This window comes from Scatophagus argus, chromosome 17 (assembly GCF_020382885.2).
Source record: "Scatophagus argus isolate fScaArg1 chromosome 17, fScaArg1.pri, whole genome shotgun sequence".
NCBI lineage: Eukaryota > Metazoa > Chordata > Actinopteri > Scatophagidae > Scatophagus > Scatophagus argus.
The window spans coordinates 21,893,310-21,916,426 of NC_058509.1; the positions used below are offsets into that span (position 1 = coordinate 21,893,310).

Here is a 23,117-nt window from a genome sequence, read left to right on the forward strand (position 1 = left end):
AATAGTCTCTCTTTTCTACTACTTGGGGCTGCACTAATGTCTGGGTCAATAGCCCTCTTCCCATTAACCCCAACTGGTTCAGTCTGAAGCCTCCCCACCAACCCTGTGTCACCCTCTTCCCGTTTCGGGACACAGCAATGGCTGGAATGCTTGGGCTTCCTGTTCAGACACTCAGGCTTAATGTGGCCCTCTTGATGGCAGTGATAGCAAACCACCGTTGCAGTAGGTTTTTGTTCATGGGCCTCTCTGGACCTCTGTGGGCAACGAACTTCAGACAGGCTGTCTACTGGGCTCACTAGTTTTTTAACCACTCCCATGACCAAACCCCTCAGACCTACCTCGAGCTGCTGGTCTTGGTGGTGGCTCCATCCGGAAGGTCTTGTGGCCCCGCCGAACTGCCATGACGTTCCCCACCAGTTCTGCTGCCCTCTGACCATCCTGCGGATTGTGCTCCTTCACCCAGACTCTGATGTCAGGGTTCAGGGTTCGCAGGAACTGCTCTAAGACCAGGGTTTCCGTCACCTTGTCAATCGTCTTCGTTGCCGGCCGAATCCACTTGTTGAAGAGATCCTTGAGGCGGGTGTACAGCTCCCGAGGCGTTTCTCCTGGCCTGACGTCTGGTTCACGGAACCTCCTCCGGTACACCTCCTCGTTGATCTCATACTTATTCAGGATGGCCTCCTTCACACGATCATAGTTCATAGCATGACCTATGTCCATTGCGACATATGCACTATGTGCCTTGCCAGAGAGGTAGGGCACAAGGATCACCGCCCAGTCCTCTCTTGGCCAGCGGTAAGCCATAGCTAGTCGCTCAAATGTGGTGAGGTATTGTTCGATGTCATCCCCTTCCTCAAACCTGGGGATCGCCACACTGGACCAGGCCCTTGGTGCAGGGGCTGATCCTGCTGCTGCTGGAGATACTGGTGCTGCTGGAGCTACTGCTGGTACGCCGCCCAGTGGGGAATGGAGACCCCTGGCTGAGGCATAGGTGGTGCTGGAGGTGGACGCCTATGGTCAGCATCAACATCTTCCTTGAGTTGATTCAGCTGGAGCTGGACACCCCTCCATCTCTGTTCCTGCTTCGATGCCTCCCTCTCCTGGGCTCGAAGAGTCCTGACCAGGAGCTGGTGCAGGCTGGCTAGGTCGCATTCACTGGGCTGGTCTCCGCCCGACGCCTGGGCCCCGACCTCACCGTCTGTCTGCACCTCTTCTTCCTCCTCTGTGTCCACTGGGGTCTGGATGGGGAAATCCATGCTCACCCCAGTTCGGCCGTCTTGCGCCCCACGGCCTTGCTTCTCTGCTCGACCTCTCATTCCACCTCTTCTCTCCAGCTTCTCCGATGGCCACAGATCCCACCGCCCCGAAGAGAATGGAGACTCAAAATATATAATTTAGTGCATTTTACAATGGAAGAAAGTTGAGCAGAATTAAGTTCAAGCTATCATTGGTGTGGCCCCCTGACACAACTCAGGTTTCTCATGTGGCCCCTTGTAAAAATTAATTGCCCACCTCTGCTCTAAAGACCCTCTTGCTAATCTAGAATGCTGCTGCAAGATTACGCACAAGAACCAGCATTAGAGATCATATTTCTCCTGTACTGGCTTCTCTACCTTGGCTGCCTGTAAAATCCAGGATAGACTTTAAAATTCTTCTCCTCACATATAAAGCCCTGAACGGCCAGGCACCATCGCATCTTAAAGAGTTGACAGTACCCTATTATCCCACCAGAGTTTTACAATCCCAAGATGCTTCAAGAATTTCCCTTCAAGGATAAATAAAGGAATTCTGATTCTGATGCAGGGTTACTTGTGGTTCCTAGAGTCTTCAAAAGTAGATCAGGAACCAGAGCCTTTAGTTATCAAGCTCCTCTATTGTGGAACAATCTTCCAGTCTCAGTCCGGGAGACAGACACCTTCTCTATGTTTAAGACTAGACTTAAAACTTTCCTTTTCGACAAAGCTTATAGTTAGGGCTGGCCTAGGCTGGCCCCTAGTTATGCTGCCATAGGCTTAGACTGCTGGTGGATCTCCCATGATGTACTGAGCTCTTTCTTCCTCTCCCTCTCCCTCTGCAAACTTTTATGTCCCATTAATGCATGTTACTAACTCAACTTCTTCCCTGGTGTCCTTGTGCTTTCTCTCGCGGATTCCCATGGATCGTGGTTGGACCTCCCACTACGGTCCTGCTTGAGGCCTGCAGCGATTACTACTGTTTTAGTCATAATCTATTTTAATTACTACTATGACTACAGCTACTACCACAGACGTAATTTGGGGGGGGGGGCACAGGGGACATGTCCCCTGCACTTCTTCAAAAGGCCGTTTTGGTCCCTTGCACTTTTTACTGTCCAAAAACAATGTTACGCTATAGTAAACAGAGACGCGTCAAGCACTAGGACCAAGCAAAAAACGGCTGCTCAAACTGAAGCCTGTTTCCCTTAGTTTAGACTGCCCACAAGCTCCCCGATTGGCTCTGACGTTTCTTGTGTGATTTGTCGTCCACCTTGCTTGTACACCGGTCTGCTAGTCTGCGGTCAAGAGTCCTTGTTAATCTGCTACTGTAAATTGGGTGTTTGTTCTGCCTGGCCTGGGTCATGTCAGCTAGAAGGATTGTAACATCAGAGGTTTCATTTACATTAACGTTTGAATCGGTGTCCATGTGCGTATGTGCATGCGTGTGTATGTGTGTTTGGTAATTAGGCGCAGCCAGGATGTCTAAAAAAAGAAAAGTGGACATAAGAGACTTCTTTAGAAGTGAAAGTGTAAGTTGCTCAAAGAAATGCGTTACACCCATCCTGCAATACCTTCACTGGATCAAATAAAGCAGCATATCCACTTCAAGATTCTCCTTAACATTTACAAAGCTCTCAATAATATTGTAAAGTGTATTAGTTTTGTTGATTAGAGTTATATTAGAGATTAGAGATTTATTAATAATACTGCCCCCCCCCCACCTCTGAAATCAAAATTTCGCTATTGGCTACTACCATTATTATTGTTACAACTATTGTTATCATAATCTCCATAGAATCTTCTGTAAAATTCATCATTACCATTATCCATGGTTCCAATACTTCTAGTATTATTGCTGTTGCTACACATTTCTGTTTGCTCCTGATCTCACCCCCCACCACCCTCTCCCTCTCTCTCTCTCTCTCTCTTCAATCCAACCAGTGAAGCCAGATGGCCGTCCACCTAGAGCCGGGTTCCGCTCCTGCTCTGCTTCTGCCTTCTAAAAGGCCCTGGTCAGGCAGCGTTTCCTTGCAATGTCCTGGAGAGGAGGGAGTGGAGTCCCTATGATTTTCTCCGCTGTCCTCACCACCCTCTGTAGTGATTTCCAGTCAGAGGCACTACAGGCCGCTGACCAGACTGAGATGCAGCTGGTCAGGATGCTCTCTATAGTTCCTCTGTAGAAGGTGGTGAGGATGGGAGCGGGTAGTTGTACTCTCCTCATCCGGCAAAGAAAGTGCATGCGCTGCTGGGCCCTCTTTACCAGAGTGCCAGTGTGATTGGACCAGGTTAAAGAGTCTGTTATCTGCACCCCCAGGAACCTGGTGCTGCTGACAATCTCCACTGCTACATTGTTGATGGTGAGAGGGGTGTGGCTGGGCCGGTTCCTCCTGAAGTCCACAATGATCTCTTTTGTTTTTGAGACATTCAGGATCAGGTTGTTGGTGTCACACTAGATTGCCAGGTGTTTCACCTCCTCTCTGTAGGCCTGCTCATCATTGTTCGTGATGAGGCCCACTACTGTTGTGTCGTCTGCGAACTTCACAATGTGGTTGGTAGTGGACCTGGCGTAGCAGTCGTGTGTCATAAGTGTGAACAGCAGCGGACTCAGAACACAGCTCTGAGCTGAGCCGGTGCTCAGAGAGATGACACTGGAGACGTTGTTTCCCACCCGCACACGCTGAGGTCTGTTGGTGAGGAAATCAAGCAGCCAGTTGCAGAGGTGGGTGTTATATCCAAGGGGGGCCAGTTTACTTATCAGGTGTTGTGGAATGATGGTATTGAATGCGGAGCTGAAATCCAGAAACAGCATCCGCACATGTGTGTTTTCCCCTTCCAGATGCTCCAGGCTCCGATGGACTGTGGAGGAGATGGCGTCCTCTGTGGAGCGGTTGCGGCGATAAGCAAACTGGTATGGGTCGAATATTGAGGGGAGTTCAGAAACCATGTGGTCCTTTACCAGCCTCTCAAAGCACTTCATCATGATTGGTGTAAGTGCAACTGGGCGGTAGACATTGAGGGAGGAGGTTGTATTGTTTTTGGGTATTGGTACAATGATGGCAGTTTTGAAGCAGGATGGTACCACAGCCTGGTGAAGTGATGTATTGAAAATGTCTGTGAGAACCCCAACCAGCTGGTCAGCACATTCCTTGAGCACTCTTCCTGGTATGTTGTCAGGGCCACCTGCTTTCCGGGCATTCACCTTCCTCAGGGTTCTCCGGACATCAGTTGAATCCAGGCGGAGTATCTGCTCACCGGGGCGAGGAATGGATTTTATTGCTGAGGTGGTGTTCAGTGCCTCGAACCTTCCAAAGTGTTTGTTCAGTTGGTTGAGGAAGCTAGTGTTGTTCTCACAGGAAGAGGTAGGAGCCTTGTAGTCAGTGATAGATTGGATGCCCTGCCACATCCGTCTGGTGTTAGTGGGGTCATTGAAGAAGTCCTGTATTTTTTGTCCATGAGCGCGCTTGGCCAGTCTTATAGCCCGGTTCAGGTTGGCTCTAGCTGTTTTCAGAGCCACCATGTCACGGGACTTGAAAGCCTCGTTTCTTGCTTTCAGCCTTGCACGTACCTCACTGGTCATCCAGAGTTTCTCATTTGCCCGGGTGGTGATAGTTTTTACCATGCTAACATCCTCCGAACATTTCTGGATGTATCCTGACACAGATTCAGCATACTCCTCAATGTCCATGGCAGCTGACTTAAACATGTCCCAGGCAGTAGACTCGAAACAGTCTTGTAGGGCATCCATGGCTCCTGCAGGCGAAATCCTCACCTGTTTCACAGTGGGCTTATTCCTGATTCCTGATACGGGCTTATATGCAGGAATTAGCATCACAGAGAGGTGGTCTGAGGAGCCGAGGTGGGGGCGGGGTATTGCCTTGAAAACCCCTTTGATGTTGCTGTAAATCAGGTCCAGCGTATTCTCGCCTCTCGTGGCAAAATCCACATACTGGTGGAAGTGAGGAAATACAGTTTTCATATTGGCCTGATTAAAGTCCCCTGCCACCATAAACACCCCCTCTGGATGTGCAGCTTGCAGGTCACTGATGGAGCGGTAGAGGACATTCTCTGGTATTTGCACTGGGTGGAATGTACACTGCTGTGATGGTGATAGCAGTGAATTCCCGAGGTAGATAAAAAGGTCTGCATTTTACCGTCAGTAGTTCCACATCAGGAGAACAGTGACATGTGATCTTCTCTGCATTGCTGCACCAGTTGTTATTTATGCATATGCAGACCCCACTGCCCCGCGATTTGCTGTCTCTGTCCAACCTGAATGTTGTTAGCCCCTCCATGCTAACGGCATCATCCGGTACAGATGGATTCAGCCAGGTGTCTGCGAGAATGATGGCGCAGCAGTCTCTTGTTTCCTGCCTGGTCGTCATCTCTAGCTTTAGGTGATCCAGTTTGTTCTCTAGGTAACGGACATTGGAGAGCAGGACGGAGGGTAGCGGCGACCAGAACGGGTTAGCCTTTAGCTTGGCTTGTAGCCCCGCTCGACACCCCTGCTTCCTCTTCCTGTCGTACCGCCTCCGCCTCCCCCGTTGTCGAACACCGCTGGTACGAGGCTCCGCTGCATCACAGGCCGCTGGATGTGGCTGGCGCAGCAGTCTGAGGCTGTTTAGGAGCTCCAATGTGGATGCGTCTATGTACCCATAACCACTGTTTCCTGCCAGATCTAATACTTCCTCTCTGTTTGGATAAGTTTGCTGCCAGTTCCTATCTAAACTGCGTGAATTTGATGAGTTGTTCGCCAATATATCTGTCGGTAAATCTATTTGCGCTGTCAGAGCCACTGCAGCCGCAGCCGGCACAGGCGCCGCCATCTTGTTATCAAAATACAAATAACAAATAATAATAATAAAAAATAAAGTATTTACAAGACGAAAAAAAACAAGATATAAATATATGTACATGTAGTGCAAACGTGCAGTGCAATGGTTCATGCAATGGCAGGTGGATTACAGCGAGATCAGGGAGACAGCCTGGGGAAAGAAACTGTTTTTGTGTCTGGTAGTCTTGGCGTACAGACCTCTGTAACGCCTACCAGAGGGAAGCAGATCAAACAGTTTGTGTGCAGGGTGTGAGGGGTCTGCGGTGATGCTTCCTGACCCTGGACTGGTATAAGTCCTGAATGGAGGGCAGGTCGACTCCGATGATTTGTTCTGCAGACCTGATTATGTTCTTGTCTGTTCCTGTCCTGTTCGGTGGCCGATCCAGTGCAGTCCCATGTTGACTGCAGAGGTTGACAGAAGTTAAGTTTTGTGGATTGGGTGGGTGATGAGTGTGAAAACCGGCAGTAGAAGCTGTTCAGCTCTTCTGCCAGTATCTTGTTACCCACAGGGTGGGGGGATGGGCTCTTGTAATTGGTGATGTCTCTCAGGCCCTTCCACACTGAGGCAGGGTCGTTGGCTGAAAACTTGTTTTTCAGCTTCTCAGAGTAGCAATTCTTTGCAGCTCTGATCTCCCTCATCAGTGTGTTCCTGGTCTGCTTGTACAGGGCCCTGTCCCCACTTCTATGGGCCTCCTCCTTGGCTTGGCGCAGCTTTCTGAGTTTGTTGGTGAACCACGGTTTATTGTTGTTGTATGTGCAGAAGGTTTTGGTCTGCACACACGAGTCCTCACAAAAACTGATGTGGGATGTCACAGTCTCACTCAGTTCGTCCAGGTCTTTGGCTGCAGCCTCGAAGACACGCCAGTCAGTGCTGTCAAAGCAGGCCTGTAACTCCAGCTTTGAGTCAGCTGTCCATCTCTTAACTGTTCTCACTACAGGCTTTGCTAAAACTCCGAGGTGACCGTCCGCGGTGCCATCTAGGATGTATTTGTTGTGAATTGGCGCTGTATAAATAAACTTATCCGAATTGAATTGAATATTAAATGGCACTTTCCTTTTGGGATTCTCTTTGTATTGTTTAAACATACATACATAGCCAGGATCAGAATCTTCAGGTATCTAAAGCAGTGTTTCCCAACCTTTTTTGAGCTGCGGCACATATTTTACATTAGAAAGATCATGCTGCGTGCCGCTGGGCAAAAAATGTTTGGATGAGTTGGTCGCTCCGCCTGCCACCACACACCGATTGGGTGAAGCCGGATGGCCCCCCGCAGCACAACCGACAACTGCCAATCTAAGGATTAGTTTTCGATTTCTATTGAAAATGCCCTGACTTAATCACAACATTGTCGTTGTTCTGATTTCACCTTTGGAGAAACATGTTTCAAAACACTCATTTTTAAATTGTGAGTACGCTCAGCCATCACAGAAAATACAGTATACAGATCAGACAGAACACTAACATATAACACTGGGCAATACTGTAATATAAACTGTGAGACAACAAAAAAACACATGAATATAATACAAACTGATACACCCCTTTACATGTCTGGCTGTATGAGTCAGCTGCATTCACCACTTGGCAAATCTAGGATTTACAGGATTTTTGCATCAGTGTGATAAAGTACAGTAATTTAAAGTCTTTTAAAATTTTATTATACAGCCTATGAATAGTTTATCAATTGTATATAAAATTGTGTGTACAGAAGAAAGATGCTATGTTTCCAGCATTGTAAATCTATGGACGGTTTGTCACAACACATTGCAGAAAAAATTACCAGATAAATTTAAAAAGTAACTGTTGTCAGTATCACCAAAAACAGCAACAGGTTTCAAGAGATACAGGATACAAGATAGGTTCATTTGTCACACACACAATCATACACGGTACAATGTGCAGTGAAATTCTTTGTGTCCCTGCTACCAAAAAATAGGTAAATAAAAAATTTTAATTTAAAGAAAAAAAAAAATAAAATTAAAATTAAATTTAAAAAAAGTGAAAATGTGAATATAATATTTTCTGATCAGCCCACACACTGGGTTGTCTTTTTTCACATTTTTTGAGTTGGACGGCAGTCTAAATACACAAATATTTGTGTACTGAAAGCACTGAAAAAGTTAGTTTTTCATAATATTTCCCCTTTAAATTCATCCATCTATCTTCTTCCGCTTCATCCGGTACCGGGTCGCGGGGGCAGCAGCTTGAGCAGGGATGCCCAGACTTCCCTCTCCCCAGACACTTTCTCCAGCTCTTCTGGGCAGACCCCAAGGCGTTCCCAGGTCAGCCGAGTGTCCTGGGTCTTCCTCGGGGCCTTCTCCCGGCATGCCCGAAACACCTCCCCAGGAAGGCGTCCAGGGGGCATCCGAAACAAATGCCCAAGCCACCTCAACTGGCTCCTTTCGATGTGGAGGAGCAGCGGCTCTACTCCGAGCTCCTCCTGGGTGACAGAGCTTCTCACCCTATCCCTAAGGGAAGCGCCCCACCATCCTGCGAAAAAAGCTCATTTCAGCCGCTTGTATCTGAGATCTCGTTCTTTCGGTCATGACCCAAAGTTCATGACCATAGGTGAGGGAAATTGAGATCTTCACCTTACGGCTCAGCTCTCTCTTTACCACGACGGACCGATACAATCTTCCTGTCAATCTCATGCTCCCATCTTCCCTCACTATTGAACAAGACCCCGAGATACTTAAACTGCTCCACTTGAGGCAGGAACTCTCCTCCAACCTGGAGGGGACAGACCACCTTTTTTCGGTCGAGAACCATGGCTTCGGATTTAGAGGTGCTGATTCTCATCCCAGCTGAGCTGCTTCGCACTCGGCTGCAAACCTCCCCATTGCATGCTGAAGGTCCTGGCTTGAAGAAGCCAACAGGACACATCACCCGCAAAAAAGCAGAGAAGAAATCTTGTGGTTCCCAAACCAGACACCCTCCGGTCCCTGGCTGTGCCTAGAAATCCTGTCCATAAAAATAATGAACAGGACTGGTGACAAAGGGCAGCCCTGCCAGAGGCCAACATGCACTGGGAACAGGTCCGACTTACTGTCGGCAGGAAAAGGACCCTGGACCCCATACTCCTGAAGCACCTCCCACAGGATGCCACGGGGAACACAGTCGAATGCCTTCTCCAAGTCCACAAAACACATGTGGACCGGTTGGGCAAACTCGCATGAACCCTCAAGCACCCTGCGGAGGGTATAGAGCTGGTCCAGTGTTCCACGAACAGGACGAAAACCGCATTGTTCCTCTTGGATCCGATGGTGCAACTATCGGCTGGATTCCCCTCTCCAATACCCTGGCATAGACTTTCCCGGGGAGGCTGAGGAGTGTGATCCCCTTTAAATTGACTAGTAGTATTAATTGTGATGATCCTACAATTGCTTACTAGAGTGCCATAACACAATGTCATGCCAGCTATTCTGATTGGACAAGAAAAAATGAAAAGACTAGGTGGGGAGGGAGACATCACATGATTGCTGCTCAGAGAAAAGTTCTATTATGTCTCATTGCTTCCAAAAGCACAGTGCAATGAGTTTTACAATGCACTGGGTTAACTTCTCCTTTACCAATTTACTAGTTAGGAGGCGAGAAGATTTTTTTGGTATTGATGTATGTCAGTGTACCACTTTCCTGTGAATCTCAGTGATAAGTTGGCATGGTAAGCTACCAAAACTACCCTACCAAAACTATCCTTTCAGACCACCTGAATAAATGAGATGAGAATACATTTAAATTCATTTGTGGTTATGCAAAATGTTTGGGTTTTAATATAGATGATTCTATTTACTAATTAATTGAAAATGGTTCCTAATGGATATCATATTATTGTACAAAGAGAGAGATATGTTCCCTGTGATAGATTGTTTTCTTTTTATCTTTTTGGCGAGCCAGGATCAATACCGGAGTTGAGGGAGTAGTAACTGTCACTGTACTTCACAAGTGGGTGAGTACATCGTGTTACTCTAGAACTGGGTTCAGATCTCAGCCAGGATTGAATGCAGTCCATACACTCTAATGAAATGTTGTATTCACATAATCAAGTTATGGCAACCGGTCCCACACAACTTGTTTGAACTGGAATAGTAATATACAAATAACTGTAATGATGTGTTTTCAGTAAACCTAACTAAACTGTTAATTCAGTGCTAAAGTATAGAGTTACTTTAAATTAACTTAATGTTTTTAGTGATAACAGGTTCAATTTACTTGACATGAGTAAGTTCGACTTATTAAACACAAATAAGCATTATTAACGTTCTCAGGTTGTATTAATTCTACACTGTGGGTCAAATAAATACAATTTAAGTTGCTTCAATTCACCTGACTTCATTAACCAGCTTTCAAAAACTTGCCTAACAAGGCATTTGATAAGGTTGTCTAACAGACAAATTTAACAGTGAAGCCATTACATAATTATCAATCAGTACAAAACATTTACATGTGTCACTCTGCCTCCTTAAAAACAAGTTTTCATTCTATAATGCCAGCTGGTTCTTGTTTACTATCGCAACCAATGTAAGCATGACACTTGCTGCTTCTTCACTGATATCTCATTGAAATCCTTAATTTAACCAAAACTGACAAAATTACTAATGTGTGAAACTTTGAGAGGAAATGGTTAGTTAGTTATCAACAAAAAAAAATGTAAGGAAGGGGCACCTAACATGACTAACTGAGCTGACTGATATAGTAGTGTGAAAATACAACGACTATGAAAAAAGACCAATATGAAGATATTTGTAGTTGACAATATTATTTATAACTGAGACATCTGCAATACCAAAATTGCTCTCCATCCTTCTCGAAATTGTTTTTCCCTTTGCTTCAGAGAGTTTGAAGAAGACAGTTTACAATGATACATGTTCACTTGAAATGGCACAATCAAAACTGTATTAGGGTAGCCTGTATTATTGTCCAGCATTAATCCAAAATACTTTTTTTTTTTTCAAATCTTCTGCCCAGGTAACCACCAACAGGTCCAGTGTTGAGTACTGTAGTTTTTTTTTGTTTTTTTTTCACTTAGACATTTTGCATTTTGAGGACCTCCACCTCAATGGAATCCAGCTCCATCACTACAAACACTGCAGCAGAAAACTCGAAACATCAGTCAACAAAAAATCAAGACGTTCAAGAGGAAGTTTTTTTCTCTGCTTCAAATAGAGTCAACATGAGTGCAACTCGAGGTCCAGTCTTGTTCACTGTAAGTGAGTTAACTCATGCAGTTTGGACGCACGCAAGAACTGCGCCTTAGTGGAGTTTGTCCTTATCTAGTACCATCAACACTTTTTGAAGAAATTTAAATGTGTATCGCAGTTCCTTAGAATAGCTCAAGTTCAAATAGTAGATCAAGTCAAACAGGACTGCACACCCATTTGCCACATCACCCAGATACTACATCACTGTGCATCCCTCAATGATGATGCCAACATCCTCAGGTGGCTCTATATCGTCTGCTCCCTCATATCAGACAACGTAGATACTCAAAACCACTTTCTCCATTTCTGTCACTGCATAAGCATCAGTATTCTAAAAATGGAAGAAAGACAGATTATTAATTACACGTTAATAACACATTAACAACTTAAACTGTCGTAATATGACTGTTGTTGAACTGTAAGTGCATTGAATAAATGTTTCATTGAGGCAAAACACGCAAGTATTTTCTGCCATTTGCATTTTTCTATTAAAAAAATAACGATTAAATCGATGATTGATCGTTGATTTTTTACAATGATCGATCAAGGGAATTTCTTAAAATGCCCATCCCTAGTAACAACCTTTGATCAGGAAAAAGTTCATGATGACTTTTTCTGTGCTCTGAGATTTTGCACTCCAAGTATGCAATTGATTCTAAACCATGAACAGGGGCAACAAGCAATTCTGCTATATCTTTTAATTCCAAAATCACCTGGCAAGCAGGAAGTAGTCTAAGGAGACACCAATTGTCGTGGACATTGCCACCTATTGTATGTTTCCTCTGAAAGGTTTTGGGTAAAAGATGAGGGCCCTCTCTGTATGGAAAAGATTGTATTATTAAGATTATTAAGGTGTTCAAGGGTAAACAGCTTCTTCGATATAAGCACTTCAAGGCACTGTGCTAGATCTACAGGAACTATGCCGTCATGGACAATATCTGGTGGGTAACCACTTGTCAAATTAAAGTGAGAAAGGCTGTCAGTTAAAACACAAGCCTCTTTACACCAAAGCAGCTTACCCCTTTTTCTTGAGCTGTTTTCACATGAAGCTGATGAATATCCTTAGTTCTGCGCTCAAATACTCCTGACTTCACTTCTTGATGCTGAATGCCACAAAGATATTTTTCTGAGAAACTCTCAACAAATCCAGCTAGCCCATGAGCTCCCAGATTATCAGCAACAACACACTGTACTGTGCCCTCAATAAATGACCCCAGCTGCGGAACAAACAGGCCTTGCTCCTCCAAAGTCACTATATCATGCAACAGAGGCTCAAATATTTTGCCCTAACAATGAGCTTTTACATGATCACTTTTGCACAACAGTGCAAGATAAATTGAGGAGAGGGCTGAGCTTCTACCAGGAGTCAAGTTACCTAAAATCCAATAGGCTATTAGGAAAAGTTTATTAACCGCATGATCATCTAGATTCTTTCCTTTCCCGATCCCTGCTCTGTCTGTCGTTCAGCTTAGCTTAGCTTAGTGCTAGCATGGTTTCTTCCACTCACTCTCGCTCTGCCTCTGTTTAGCTATTTCTCTGCCTCCTTTGGTGAGAGTGAGATGTGTAGAAAGTGTAGCTTATTCATAGCCTTGGAGGCGAGGCTAACTGAGTTGGAGTTTCTTGCTGTGTTAATGATGGTAATTATCCTCAACACGAGAAATTCCTCTCTCTCTAATGCCATGCCTTGTCATATTGCGTTTTTGGATAGTATTGATGTTTTTTTATAATTACGACGTGATAGTGGTTGTATTAAGAGGTGGGCTAAGTCAGGTATGTCCCCACTGAAGGCCCAGGTACCATATGCACGGCCTGCCACTGGGCAACAGAGTACCCGGAACATACTGCCTGCCACCACATAAATTATTGACGGAACTAAAACCTTAAACTATTAAGAAAGAAGTCTTAATTAGGAAATAGTGTTATGTTGCTGATATGATGTTATTATAACCATCTTTTGTTCGTGCCTTTTGGTGCAAACGGCAGCACATCAGGTTTGGAAGACACCAAATCTTCAAAGGAGGCATGGCAACTGTTAGACTGTACTACGTTTCAACACAGTGTGCCATGTTATTCCAACAGTTTACAATGTTCAAACTGCCGTCTGATGTATTTGTACATGTTCATGGTTATATTTATCTTTGCATGTTAGCACGATATGTTAAGCTACTGTTAGCTGGTGAAAAATCAAATCCACAAAGCAGCAAAAATGTTAAAAGCAGTCCTGACAAAACTCTTACACAGAAGCCTAAACATTCCATTAATGTATATATATATCCATAGATATATATATATCTATGGATATATATACATAATATGCAAGAGGGAACATAAAATAATGACTTTTTCCATGCAAATACAAATGTGAGCAAGGAAACCGTTTGTAACAGTGTATGAATTAAGCTAGCGATAGTGCATAAAACTGATAAAATATTTCTTGGGGTGCCACAAATGTACCGTTTCATTGTGTGTTATGAAGTAAAAAAGAGTTGTACTTACCAGAACCTCAGTGGAAGGTGACTTCCACATGGCACACAGAGCAAGAGCTGGCGCAGTTTGAAAGTCGAGTTAGTCTTGGAAGCACTGCGCATGTGCGAGACAGCGGAATGTTGAGTTCAAGGACTACTAGTAGATCGGAAGTAAAGTGGTTATATTCATTTAAATCTGAGGTATTTTGTAGCCTTGACATTTCTTACTATTATTTTGATACAGATTAACCTGCTTATTTTAAGTGTCGAAACTAAAAAACTAATTGTAATTTTCACACAAAAATACATGTAAGGTAAACAACATCAGTATTTCATTTCTTAGAGTGTAAAAAAAATAATTTTCAACCTGCTGGTCAGAGGGCCTTCCTGTTGGCTCAAGTTCCTTGGTAAAAATAGTCGAACTCAATTCTCTTATGAAAAGTTATTTTAAAATAAATACTGTTGCATTTCATTAATTTGTTTGACCTGTTTGTTGAAAAGTATGTCAGACAAAATTATTTGTATTGTAAAAGAAGGAATGGAGACTGCTTAATAATACAAGGAGTACATTGATCACATCTGCTCATAGATCACATCTCAGCTACTGGAGTCTCTGATCACACTGATGTGTATATTCAAGTGTTTGTTTTTAGTTCCATTTTAATTGTCTTATATTTTTTCTACATATTTTTTTTTGGCAACTCTGTTCTTCGGAACGTGAAATTAGAGACTCCAGCAAACATAGGTGCATCCCCGGGGCCAGAGCGGGCGACACTGAAGCTGCGGGAAAAGTGATTGTAATTCACGTCAGCGTTAATATATATATAATATATACATATATATGTATATATATATATATATATATATACATATATAGGTGCACATACACTTGCCTCTTCCTCTTCCTCTTCCTCGTTGGCGTGGCCATTGTTGGCCGTTGGCTACTCAGGTAATGCATTCTGCTAGTCTTCCGTTGCTCATGTGCGTATAGAGCAGTCGTTTTGGTGACGCGATCTTCACTCTGTATAGTGTGACCGGCTGCCGGGGCCGTGGGGATGCATCGCTCCGCGGGAGGTCTTTCCTGGAGGTGCTCACCTGCCCTTTTCGGTAAGTCCGCGATTGTCCGCCGTCCAGCGGCTCTGTCTCTCAGTTCCCAGTTGATTCTTTTCTGGTGTTTTGGTGTAGCTGAGTGATTGACCCGTGGCATGACCTGGTTGTCCTCTGCCTCTCTTTGGCGTGACTGTAGCCCGACGGAGTGGTGCGTATGAATTTGTTTTTTTCCTAAATGTTTCAATTACATAATTTATGCGCAAAGTTACAGTTTGTGTGCCCTCTTTTTTTCTTTAGAGGCCATGGTAAATTGCCGGCTATAATCACCCACCCTTCCCTGGGTCCACACTGCTGTTTTGGCTTTATGTGGGTTTTGTTTCCTCTCTTGCTTCTGTTTTCCTTTTTGGTCCGGACTCCGGCAGCTGGCGTGACTGAAGCGCCCTCCGCTTTTGTCCATTTTGTGGAGCGCTGCCTGGGCCCGCTCCGCATCATCCGCTTGAGCGTGGCACTGACTGTTTTGCGACTGTATAGTGCTCACGCCACCGATGCGGGTCCCAGTGGTGTTACGCTGTATTTTATAGTTGTTGTTCTTTTTTGTAATTGTGTTGGTTTTCTTTTCATTGTATTGATGAGTTTATTAAATTGTTTTCCTTTTGTTTTTCCTTTTATTTAGGTGAATGTTTGTTTAGTTCACTCCAGTTCGGTTGAATTTTTGGGCTTGTTTTATTAACTTTTGTTTCTTTTGTTGCCAGGTGTTGTGGGCTACCTGCAGAAGTTAATTCCTGGTGGTGGTGCGCTCTTCACGATCCCCCCCTTTTTCTTGATTTTGTGTGCGTGTGTTTGCAATTTCTCAGGGGTGATTATTTTGAGGACCTCCCACTCCTTTCAGGTGGCATTGTCGCAGCTATAATCTCCATTCTCCATAGTTTACATCTCGCCACACAAGCCAGATGATGCGCCACTCATTAAGGCTGCTCTTTAATTTGTTTTCAAGTTTATGTGGCTGGAGCTTTTTCTTCAAGAGTTCCCACCGCAGTCCTGTCCACTAATGGGAAAAAAACCTTCAACCTTGTTTACACAAACATCCTCAGCGCATATCATGCAGATTGACGCCCCCACCTTTGGACATTCAGACCTCTCTGTTATGCTAATTCCAGCATGCAGACCATCTGTCAAACATGCCAAACTGATTCTGAAGCAAGTGAAAACCTGGCTAGGAGGATCCATCTCTGCTCTCCAGCACTGTTATGACCACACTGACTGGCAAATGTTCAGATAGGCAGCAACTAATGGCAACTCTATCAACTTGGAGGAATACACGTTATCAGTGACCAGCTACATCACCAAATTGCATTGATGACGAGACTGTCTCTGAGTTTATCACCAGACACCACGGCCAGAAGCCATGGATGCCATGGATGTGCGGGTGCGTGTGTTACTCAAATACTACACGTATACAAACTCTTCCTTCAGAGATAGTGACAGGACAGCCCTAAGAACAGCAAGGGCCAAACAGTCCTGGACCATCAGAGTGGCAAAGTGCACGTACGCCTAGAGAATCCACAGCCACTTCCAGGACAGCAGCAACACTTGGAGCATTTGGCAGGGTATCCAGGCCATCTACTGGCCTAACTACAGGACAGAGAATCCCTGTCACTTCCCTTATAGATGCACTGAATCAAGGTTTGAGACACAGAACAACATGGTGGCAAGGAAGATCACCCCTCACCCCATCATACAGAGTACAATATATGTACTCCTTTTATGTAGCACCATGTAGCATCCTGGAGGAACGTTATTTCATTGCTCTATGTACTACACATACATGTTTGTAATGACAATAAAAAAACTCCCTGACCTTGGCCACCTTAAGATATGTCATTGGTAAATACACAGAAGCACACATACACATGCACAACTAACTGAACTCACTGCAACATTGTAGATTGCCATGCCCACAGCTCGGTGGTCATTGATCTTCTCTGTAGAGATGGACTTGGTCTCATAGGCCAGGAAGATGCCTAGCAGCAGCAGTAAGCCTTTATAACCATATACCACACCTAAAGAGATGAACAAGATAGCAGTTGTGAGGAATGATGAGACTGAAACTGCTTATTTCACACAGTGCTTCAAGAGGTTGCACAATAAGTTCTCACAGCACTTAAGTACTACTTAAGTTTACTTGTTCAAAGATCATATCCTTAATTTTACATTTTTTAAGTCCTATGGTATGTTACACTGATTTAACTTTATCTTGACTTGTTTCGCAGCTATCATTAGAAACAATTTGTACACTTATTTTTCACTGTGGTTGTTTACTATGGTTGCTTAAAGGCATACGTGTAAATAGCACAAATACTCAAAATGAACACTTAAGAAAACTATAGAGATATAAAACACAACGTAAAATAGATAAAGTGCACTTAGTGCCAGTCTCTGGTATGCTGTGAGTGTTTGATTGTGTGTGTGTGTGTGTGTGAGAAGGTGTGTGTATGTGGCTAGAGGTTGGAGGGTGCATGTGTGAAGTTCCTGTAGGGGGGATGGGGTGTGAGAGTTTCACTGCAGGGGGGGCATTGCTTTTACAGCTCTGGGGAAGAAGCTGTCCCTGAGTTTGTTTGTTCTTGTTTTAATGTTCCTGTGGCAATTTTTGGCCTTTGGCCTTTTTCTGGACTCAGGCAGCATAAACTGAGTCCAGATCTGGTAGACGGCAGCCCACAATCCCCTGTGCTGTCCTCGCCACACGGGCTAAGTCCTTCCTGTCCCGTACTGTGCAACTGCCTTACCACACAGTCACACTGAGACACAGGATGCTTTCAACTGGCCCTGTAAAAGTTTGCGAGCAGCTGAGAAGACAGTCCAGTCTGTTTCAGCTTGTTGAGAAAGAAGAGCCGTTGTTGGTCCTTTCTCATCAGGTGAGAGGTGTTCACTGACCAGGAGAAGTGAGAGGAAATGTATGTGAAATGGATGTAGGGATGGGCGATATGTTATCGTTTACGATATATCGTCAAAAACATTCCCCATGGTAAGAATATGTCACGATAACACGTCCCACGATAAAAATGAGAAATTCCCATTGGTGATGTATGGAAGTGCGCGACAAACTTGCAGCCTGAACGTGTGGAACGTGTGAAATATTGACAACAATGTCGGAAAGCGGAGCAGATACGCCAGGCAGCGAGGAGCTCGTTCCTACACAGGGCTCCAGCTCCGTTATCTGGTACTGGCTTAATGACCCTGGTAGGGTCTCCCAAGGAAAACAGCTTCTAGGTGACAGGTCAGACAAAGAGCGGTTCAGAAGCCCCTGATGAAAGATAAAACAACAACGATGTGTACATCGCCTGGATTGGCGTTACCAGGGCCTCACCCTGGAGCCAGGCCTGGGGTTAGGGCTCGCAGGCGAGCCTCTGGTGGCCGGTTCTCCACCCACGGGACCCGGCCGGGTACAGCCCGAATAACCATCCGCGAGAGGGTTCAGAAGGGGCGAGTGCAATGTGGTTTGGGCGACCCAAGTCCTGGACAAAAACTGGGGGGGAAAGAGCCTGAGCTTGTGCGGGAAATTGAGCAGTATTGGCTAGAAATAGTCGGGCTCTCTTCCACACACAGCCTGGGCTCTGGAACCCAACTCCTGGAGAGAGGCTGGACTCTCTTCTACTCTGGAGTCGCCCATGGTGTGAGACGGCGAGCTGGTGTAGGCTTGCTCATAGCCCCCAGCTTAGCCACCATGTGTTGGAGTTCTCCCCGGCGAACGAGAGAGTCGTTTCCCTACGCCTACGGGTCGGGGAAAGGCCTCTCATTGTTGTTTTGGCCTATGGGCCAAACAGCAGTGCAGAGTATCCGGCTTTCTTGGAGTCCCTGGGAAGGGTACTTGAATGTGCTCCAACCGGGGACGCCATAGTTCTACTGGGGGACTTCAATGCCCACGTGGGCAACAACAGTGACACCTGGAGGGGCGTCATTGGGAGGAACGGCCTCCCCGATCTGAACCCGAGCGGGGTTCTGTTGTTAGACTTCTGTGCTAGTCACAGTTTGTTCATAACAAACACCATGTTCATGCATAAGGGTGCCCATCAGTGCACATGGCACCAGGACACCCTGGGCCGGAGGTCAGTGATCAACTTCACGGTCGTGTCATCTGGCCTTCGGCAATATGTTTTGGACACTCGGGTGAAGAGAGGGGCTGAGCTGTCCACCAATCACCACCTGGTGGTGAGTTGGATCCGCTGATGGAAGAGGAAGCCGGACAGACTTGGCAGACCCAAACGTATTGTGAGGGTCTGCTGGGAATGTCTGGCGGAACCCTCCATCAGAGAGATTTTCAACTCACACCTCCGGGAGAACTAGATCCCGAGGGAGGCTGGGGACATTGAGTCCGAGTGGACCATGTTTTCCACCTCCATTGTGGAAGCTGCTGCTCGGAGCTGTGGTTGTAAGGTCTCTGGTGTCTGTCGTGGCGACAATCCCTGAACCCCGGTGGTGGACACCAGAAGTAAGGGATGCCGTCAAGCTGAAGAAGGAGTCCTATCGAGCATGGTTGGCTTGTGGGACTCCCGAGGCAGCTGATGGGTATTGGAGGGCCAAGCTTGCGGCAGCCCGAGCGGTTGTGGAAGCAAAAACTCAGGTCTGGGAGGAGTTCGGGGAGGCCATGGAGGAGGACTATTGGTCGACCTCGAGGAAATTCTGGCAAACCATCCGGCGCCTCAGGAGGGGGAAGCAGTGCCCTGCTAATACTATTTACAGTGGAAGTGGGGAGCTGCTGACTTCGACTGGGGATATTGTTGGAAGGTGGAAGGAATACTTCGAAGATCTTCTCAACCCCGCTGACGTGTCTTCCGTCATGGAAGCAGAGGCTGAGGACCCTGAAGCAGATCCACACATTACCCAAGCTGAAGTCACTGAGATAGTTGGGAAGCTCCTCAGAGCTGGCAGAGCATCGGGTGTGGATGAGATTCATCCTAGGTAACTTAAGGCTCTGGATGTTGTGGGGCTGTCTTGGTGGATGCGACTCTGCAGCATCGCATGGCAGTCGGGGACAGTGCCCTTGGACTGGCAGACCAGGGTGGTGGTCCCTCTTTTTAAGAAAGGGGACCGGAGGGTGAGGAGCTCTGTCACCCGGGAGGGGCTCGGAGTAGAGCCGCTGCTCCTCCACATCGAAAGGAGCCAGTTGAGGTGGCTCGGGCATTTGTTCCGGATGCCCCCTGGACGCCCTCCTGGGGAGGTGTTCCGGGCATGCCCCACCAGGAGGAGGCCCCGAGGAAGACCCAGGGCACGCTGGAGGGACTATGTCACTCGGCTGGCCTGGGAACGCCTTGGGGTCTGCCCGGAAGAGCTGGAGAAAGTGTCTGGGGAGAGGGAAGTCTGGGCACCCCTGCTCAAGTTGCTGCCCCCGCGACCCGGTCCCGGATGAAGCGGAAGAAGATGGATGGATGGTGTTTATTTATTTTTATTTTTATCGTTATCGTGATTAATACCAGAAATTATCAGGATAATTTTTTTTCGTTTATATCGCCCATCCCTAGGTGGATGGCAGAGCAGTCGTGTGTAAATAGGGCAGGGATGAGCACGCAACCTTGCGGCGTGCCAGTGTTGAGGATCACACTCCCCTATCCTCACCATCTGGGGCCTGTTGGTGAGGAAATCCCTGATCCAGGAGCAGAGCAAAGTTGACAAACCCAGGTTGTGGAGCTTCAGGCCAGCATATCCTGGAGGAACAGTGTTAAAGACTGAGCTGAAGCCCACAATAGTAGTAGTACCCTGACATAGGTGTTAGGATGCTGTGGGTAACGAGACAGCGTCCTCCGTAGAACGGTTCTCCCTGTAGGCAAACTGTGAGCTGTCCAGGCCAGTGAGGATGGCGTCCTTGATGCATCTTAGGAGGCTCCTCTTGAAGCACTTCATGATAACTTGGGTCAGAGCAACAAGTCGGTAGTGTCAGCTCCGGAGTGTCTTTCGTGTCCCCGGTTTTGGAAACCTGGATTCTCAGTTTGGACTGTTTGGATTTACTACTGACCATATGTGCTCATTTGCCACCTGGCAATAATTCTGGACAGTTTGTTGAAATACTCAGAGAAATTGAACTTGCTTCAGTATTTTAAATAGTTCCTCAGTAAAACTTTTTATAAACTCATCCCTGTTGTGCGGTGTCTGCTTTGGGGTCCTTTTTGTAGTAAAACTCAACGCTAAACCTGTTAGTTGCTGTTAATCATAGAAATAAAGGTAGTTTGGTTTGAATAATGGCAGGTCTGTTAAAAAATCTGCACTGACTTTGTGCTGATCTCTCATTCACCTGAACTGAAGCCTGGGTGTTGTATGTAAGTGGATGTTTTTAGTGTCTGGTGATTGTGTCTGTGTCTACCTGTCTGGGGACTGCAGATGGAAATTAGCTAAGAGCTAAACTGAGATTCAAAATTCACTCTTCACTCTTATCTGTTGACAAAATAATCTTACCTCAAGGTCCATTGGAGAAAGTAATATAATGAAAATCTAGAACAGGTACAGAGTTTTGTTGGGCAGACTGCTAATGACTGCTTCTGTTCGACAGTATTTTCAGCTAAAATATGCAAAGCCAATTGCATGGTGTTGTATAGAAACAGAGAATCAACATAAAAAGTGATGCAGTAACTAAGTGGTTCCACTCACCCAGCCAGGTGTTCATTTTTTTTGAGCTGCAATGCTCCAGTAAAGGCTGGATCAAAACATCCAGGTCTCCTTTGGGGGCTTCTCTTCTGAATTTCTGGTCACATATGAACAACAAAAACACTACAACTTCAACAAAAAGCATATGAGATAAAATCAATTTAAAATTAGAAAAAAAAGTGAAAATTAATCTGTTTTCATGGAAGTTTGTGGCTGGTAAAGTGAAGTCAACTGAAATGTTTTCAATTTCAATAAATATAACATATGAACTGAATTAAAATCAAAAGCATTTAAAATCCAATTTCCATTTTCCTTTTTGCTGTCCGAAATTATTACTAATTAATTAATCATCATTTGGCTGAAAATTTTCAACAAATCTGAAAATGTATTAATTGTTTAAGTAAGTTATTATGCAAAAATTTCAAAGATTTATTGAAACTTTAATTTTTTTCTAAAAGAAATCAGAAATTTGACTTTTTTTAATGTTGGCAGCCACATATGGTTCGCCTCATAAATAAAAAGATGATAATACCTCCACTGTGATATGCAAAGGATCCACAATCTGCCAGATCAAGAGAGACAGGATGTCGATGCCGAGAAGTATTCCAACAGTAGTGTAGAGTTTCCATGGTTCTAGGTGCTGCTGGGAAAAAGGAGGGAGGTGGTCTCTACAGCTGCACAGTGAGGGATCAGCAAAAGGCACAAATCCTCTTTTTCTGATTTTGTAAGAGAAAATAATGATCTATCACTAACTGAAGCCAATTTAATCTGCACTCAAAGCACTGGGCCACAACAAGAAATGAGACAAGTTGCTGGAGCCTATCCCAGCTGACAATGGGCGAGAGGCGGGGTACACCTTGGACTGGTTGCCAGTTGGTCACAGGGACAACACAGATACAATCACACATTCACACCTAGAGGCAATGTAGAGTAGCCAATGAACCTAATGTGCATATTTTGGGGACAGTGGGAGGCCAGAATACCCGGAGAAAACTTACGAAGGTACAGAGAGAACATGCAAACTCCACCCAGAAAGCCCAGACTCTGACTCAAACGTGGGAACCATCTTTCAGTGAGGTGGCAGTGCTAATCACCGCACCACAGCTACAGAGTTCTCCTCCAGTGGCTGTGATTCCACCCTCTCATCAATGGTGAGCTACTGCCGCACGGGAAGATATTTATTAACTATTAACTATATTAATAGCCAATAAGCTAGGGTTAGGATTCTAGAGAATTCGCTAGAGAAGAGAAGTAACGGACCGTCAGCACCCCTAATGAAGACAGCGCTGTGGTCATTCAAGCAGAGTATTTCTTTTTCAAACTCCAAAGAATCGGAGCAACACGCACAGTAAGAGGCTTATATTTGGGCAGAGGTGTTATTAAGATAGCATTGTTAATGTGTGATTTTTGGACTTGTAAGTGCTGCATTCATTCATTTACTTTTTGTTACCGATCATCCACCCTCATCAGTTCCGTGAACTCACGCATCACCAGTTAAAGGACCAATACCTGATCAGATAAACTTCGGTTTACTGACTTTACTGTTATTGTGTGGTGATAGTATGAGACTCAAAAGAACTGAGGTGGTGATCTTTATTGGGCTCTTCTTCTATCTCTATCTCTTTCCCTCACATTTTTACATGGACATCGAGGTAGAGGCCAGAGCACATGATCACAAATCTCCTCACGAGACACGCGACGCTC

General features: G+C 45.4%; 1 protein-coding gene across 1 annotated transcript in view; it reads right to left on the reverse strand.

Moving 5' to 3' along the window:
- gabbr1b (gamma-aminobutyric acid (GABA) B receptor, 1b) overlaps nucleotides 1–23,117 on the reverse strand; it is a 167,347-nt gene that overhangs the window by 35,931 nt on the left and 108,299 nt on the right. The window contains exons 13-15 of the mRNA XM_046416938.1: nucleotides 21,946–22,053; nucleotides 21,417–21,510; nucleotides 16,713–16,840 (exon numbers count right to left, since the gene is read on the reverse strand). Of these exons, the coding sequence (XP_046272894.1) occupies nucleotides 16,713–16,840; nucleotides 21,417–21,510; nucleotides 21,946–22,053 (330 nt within the window). The remainder of the gene's footprint in view (nucleotides 1–16,712; nucleotides 16,841–21,416; nucleotides 21,511–21,945; nucleotides 22,054–23,117) is intronic.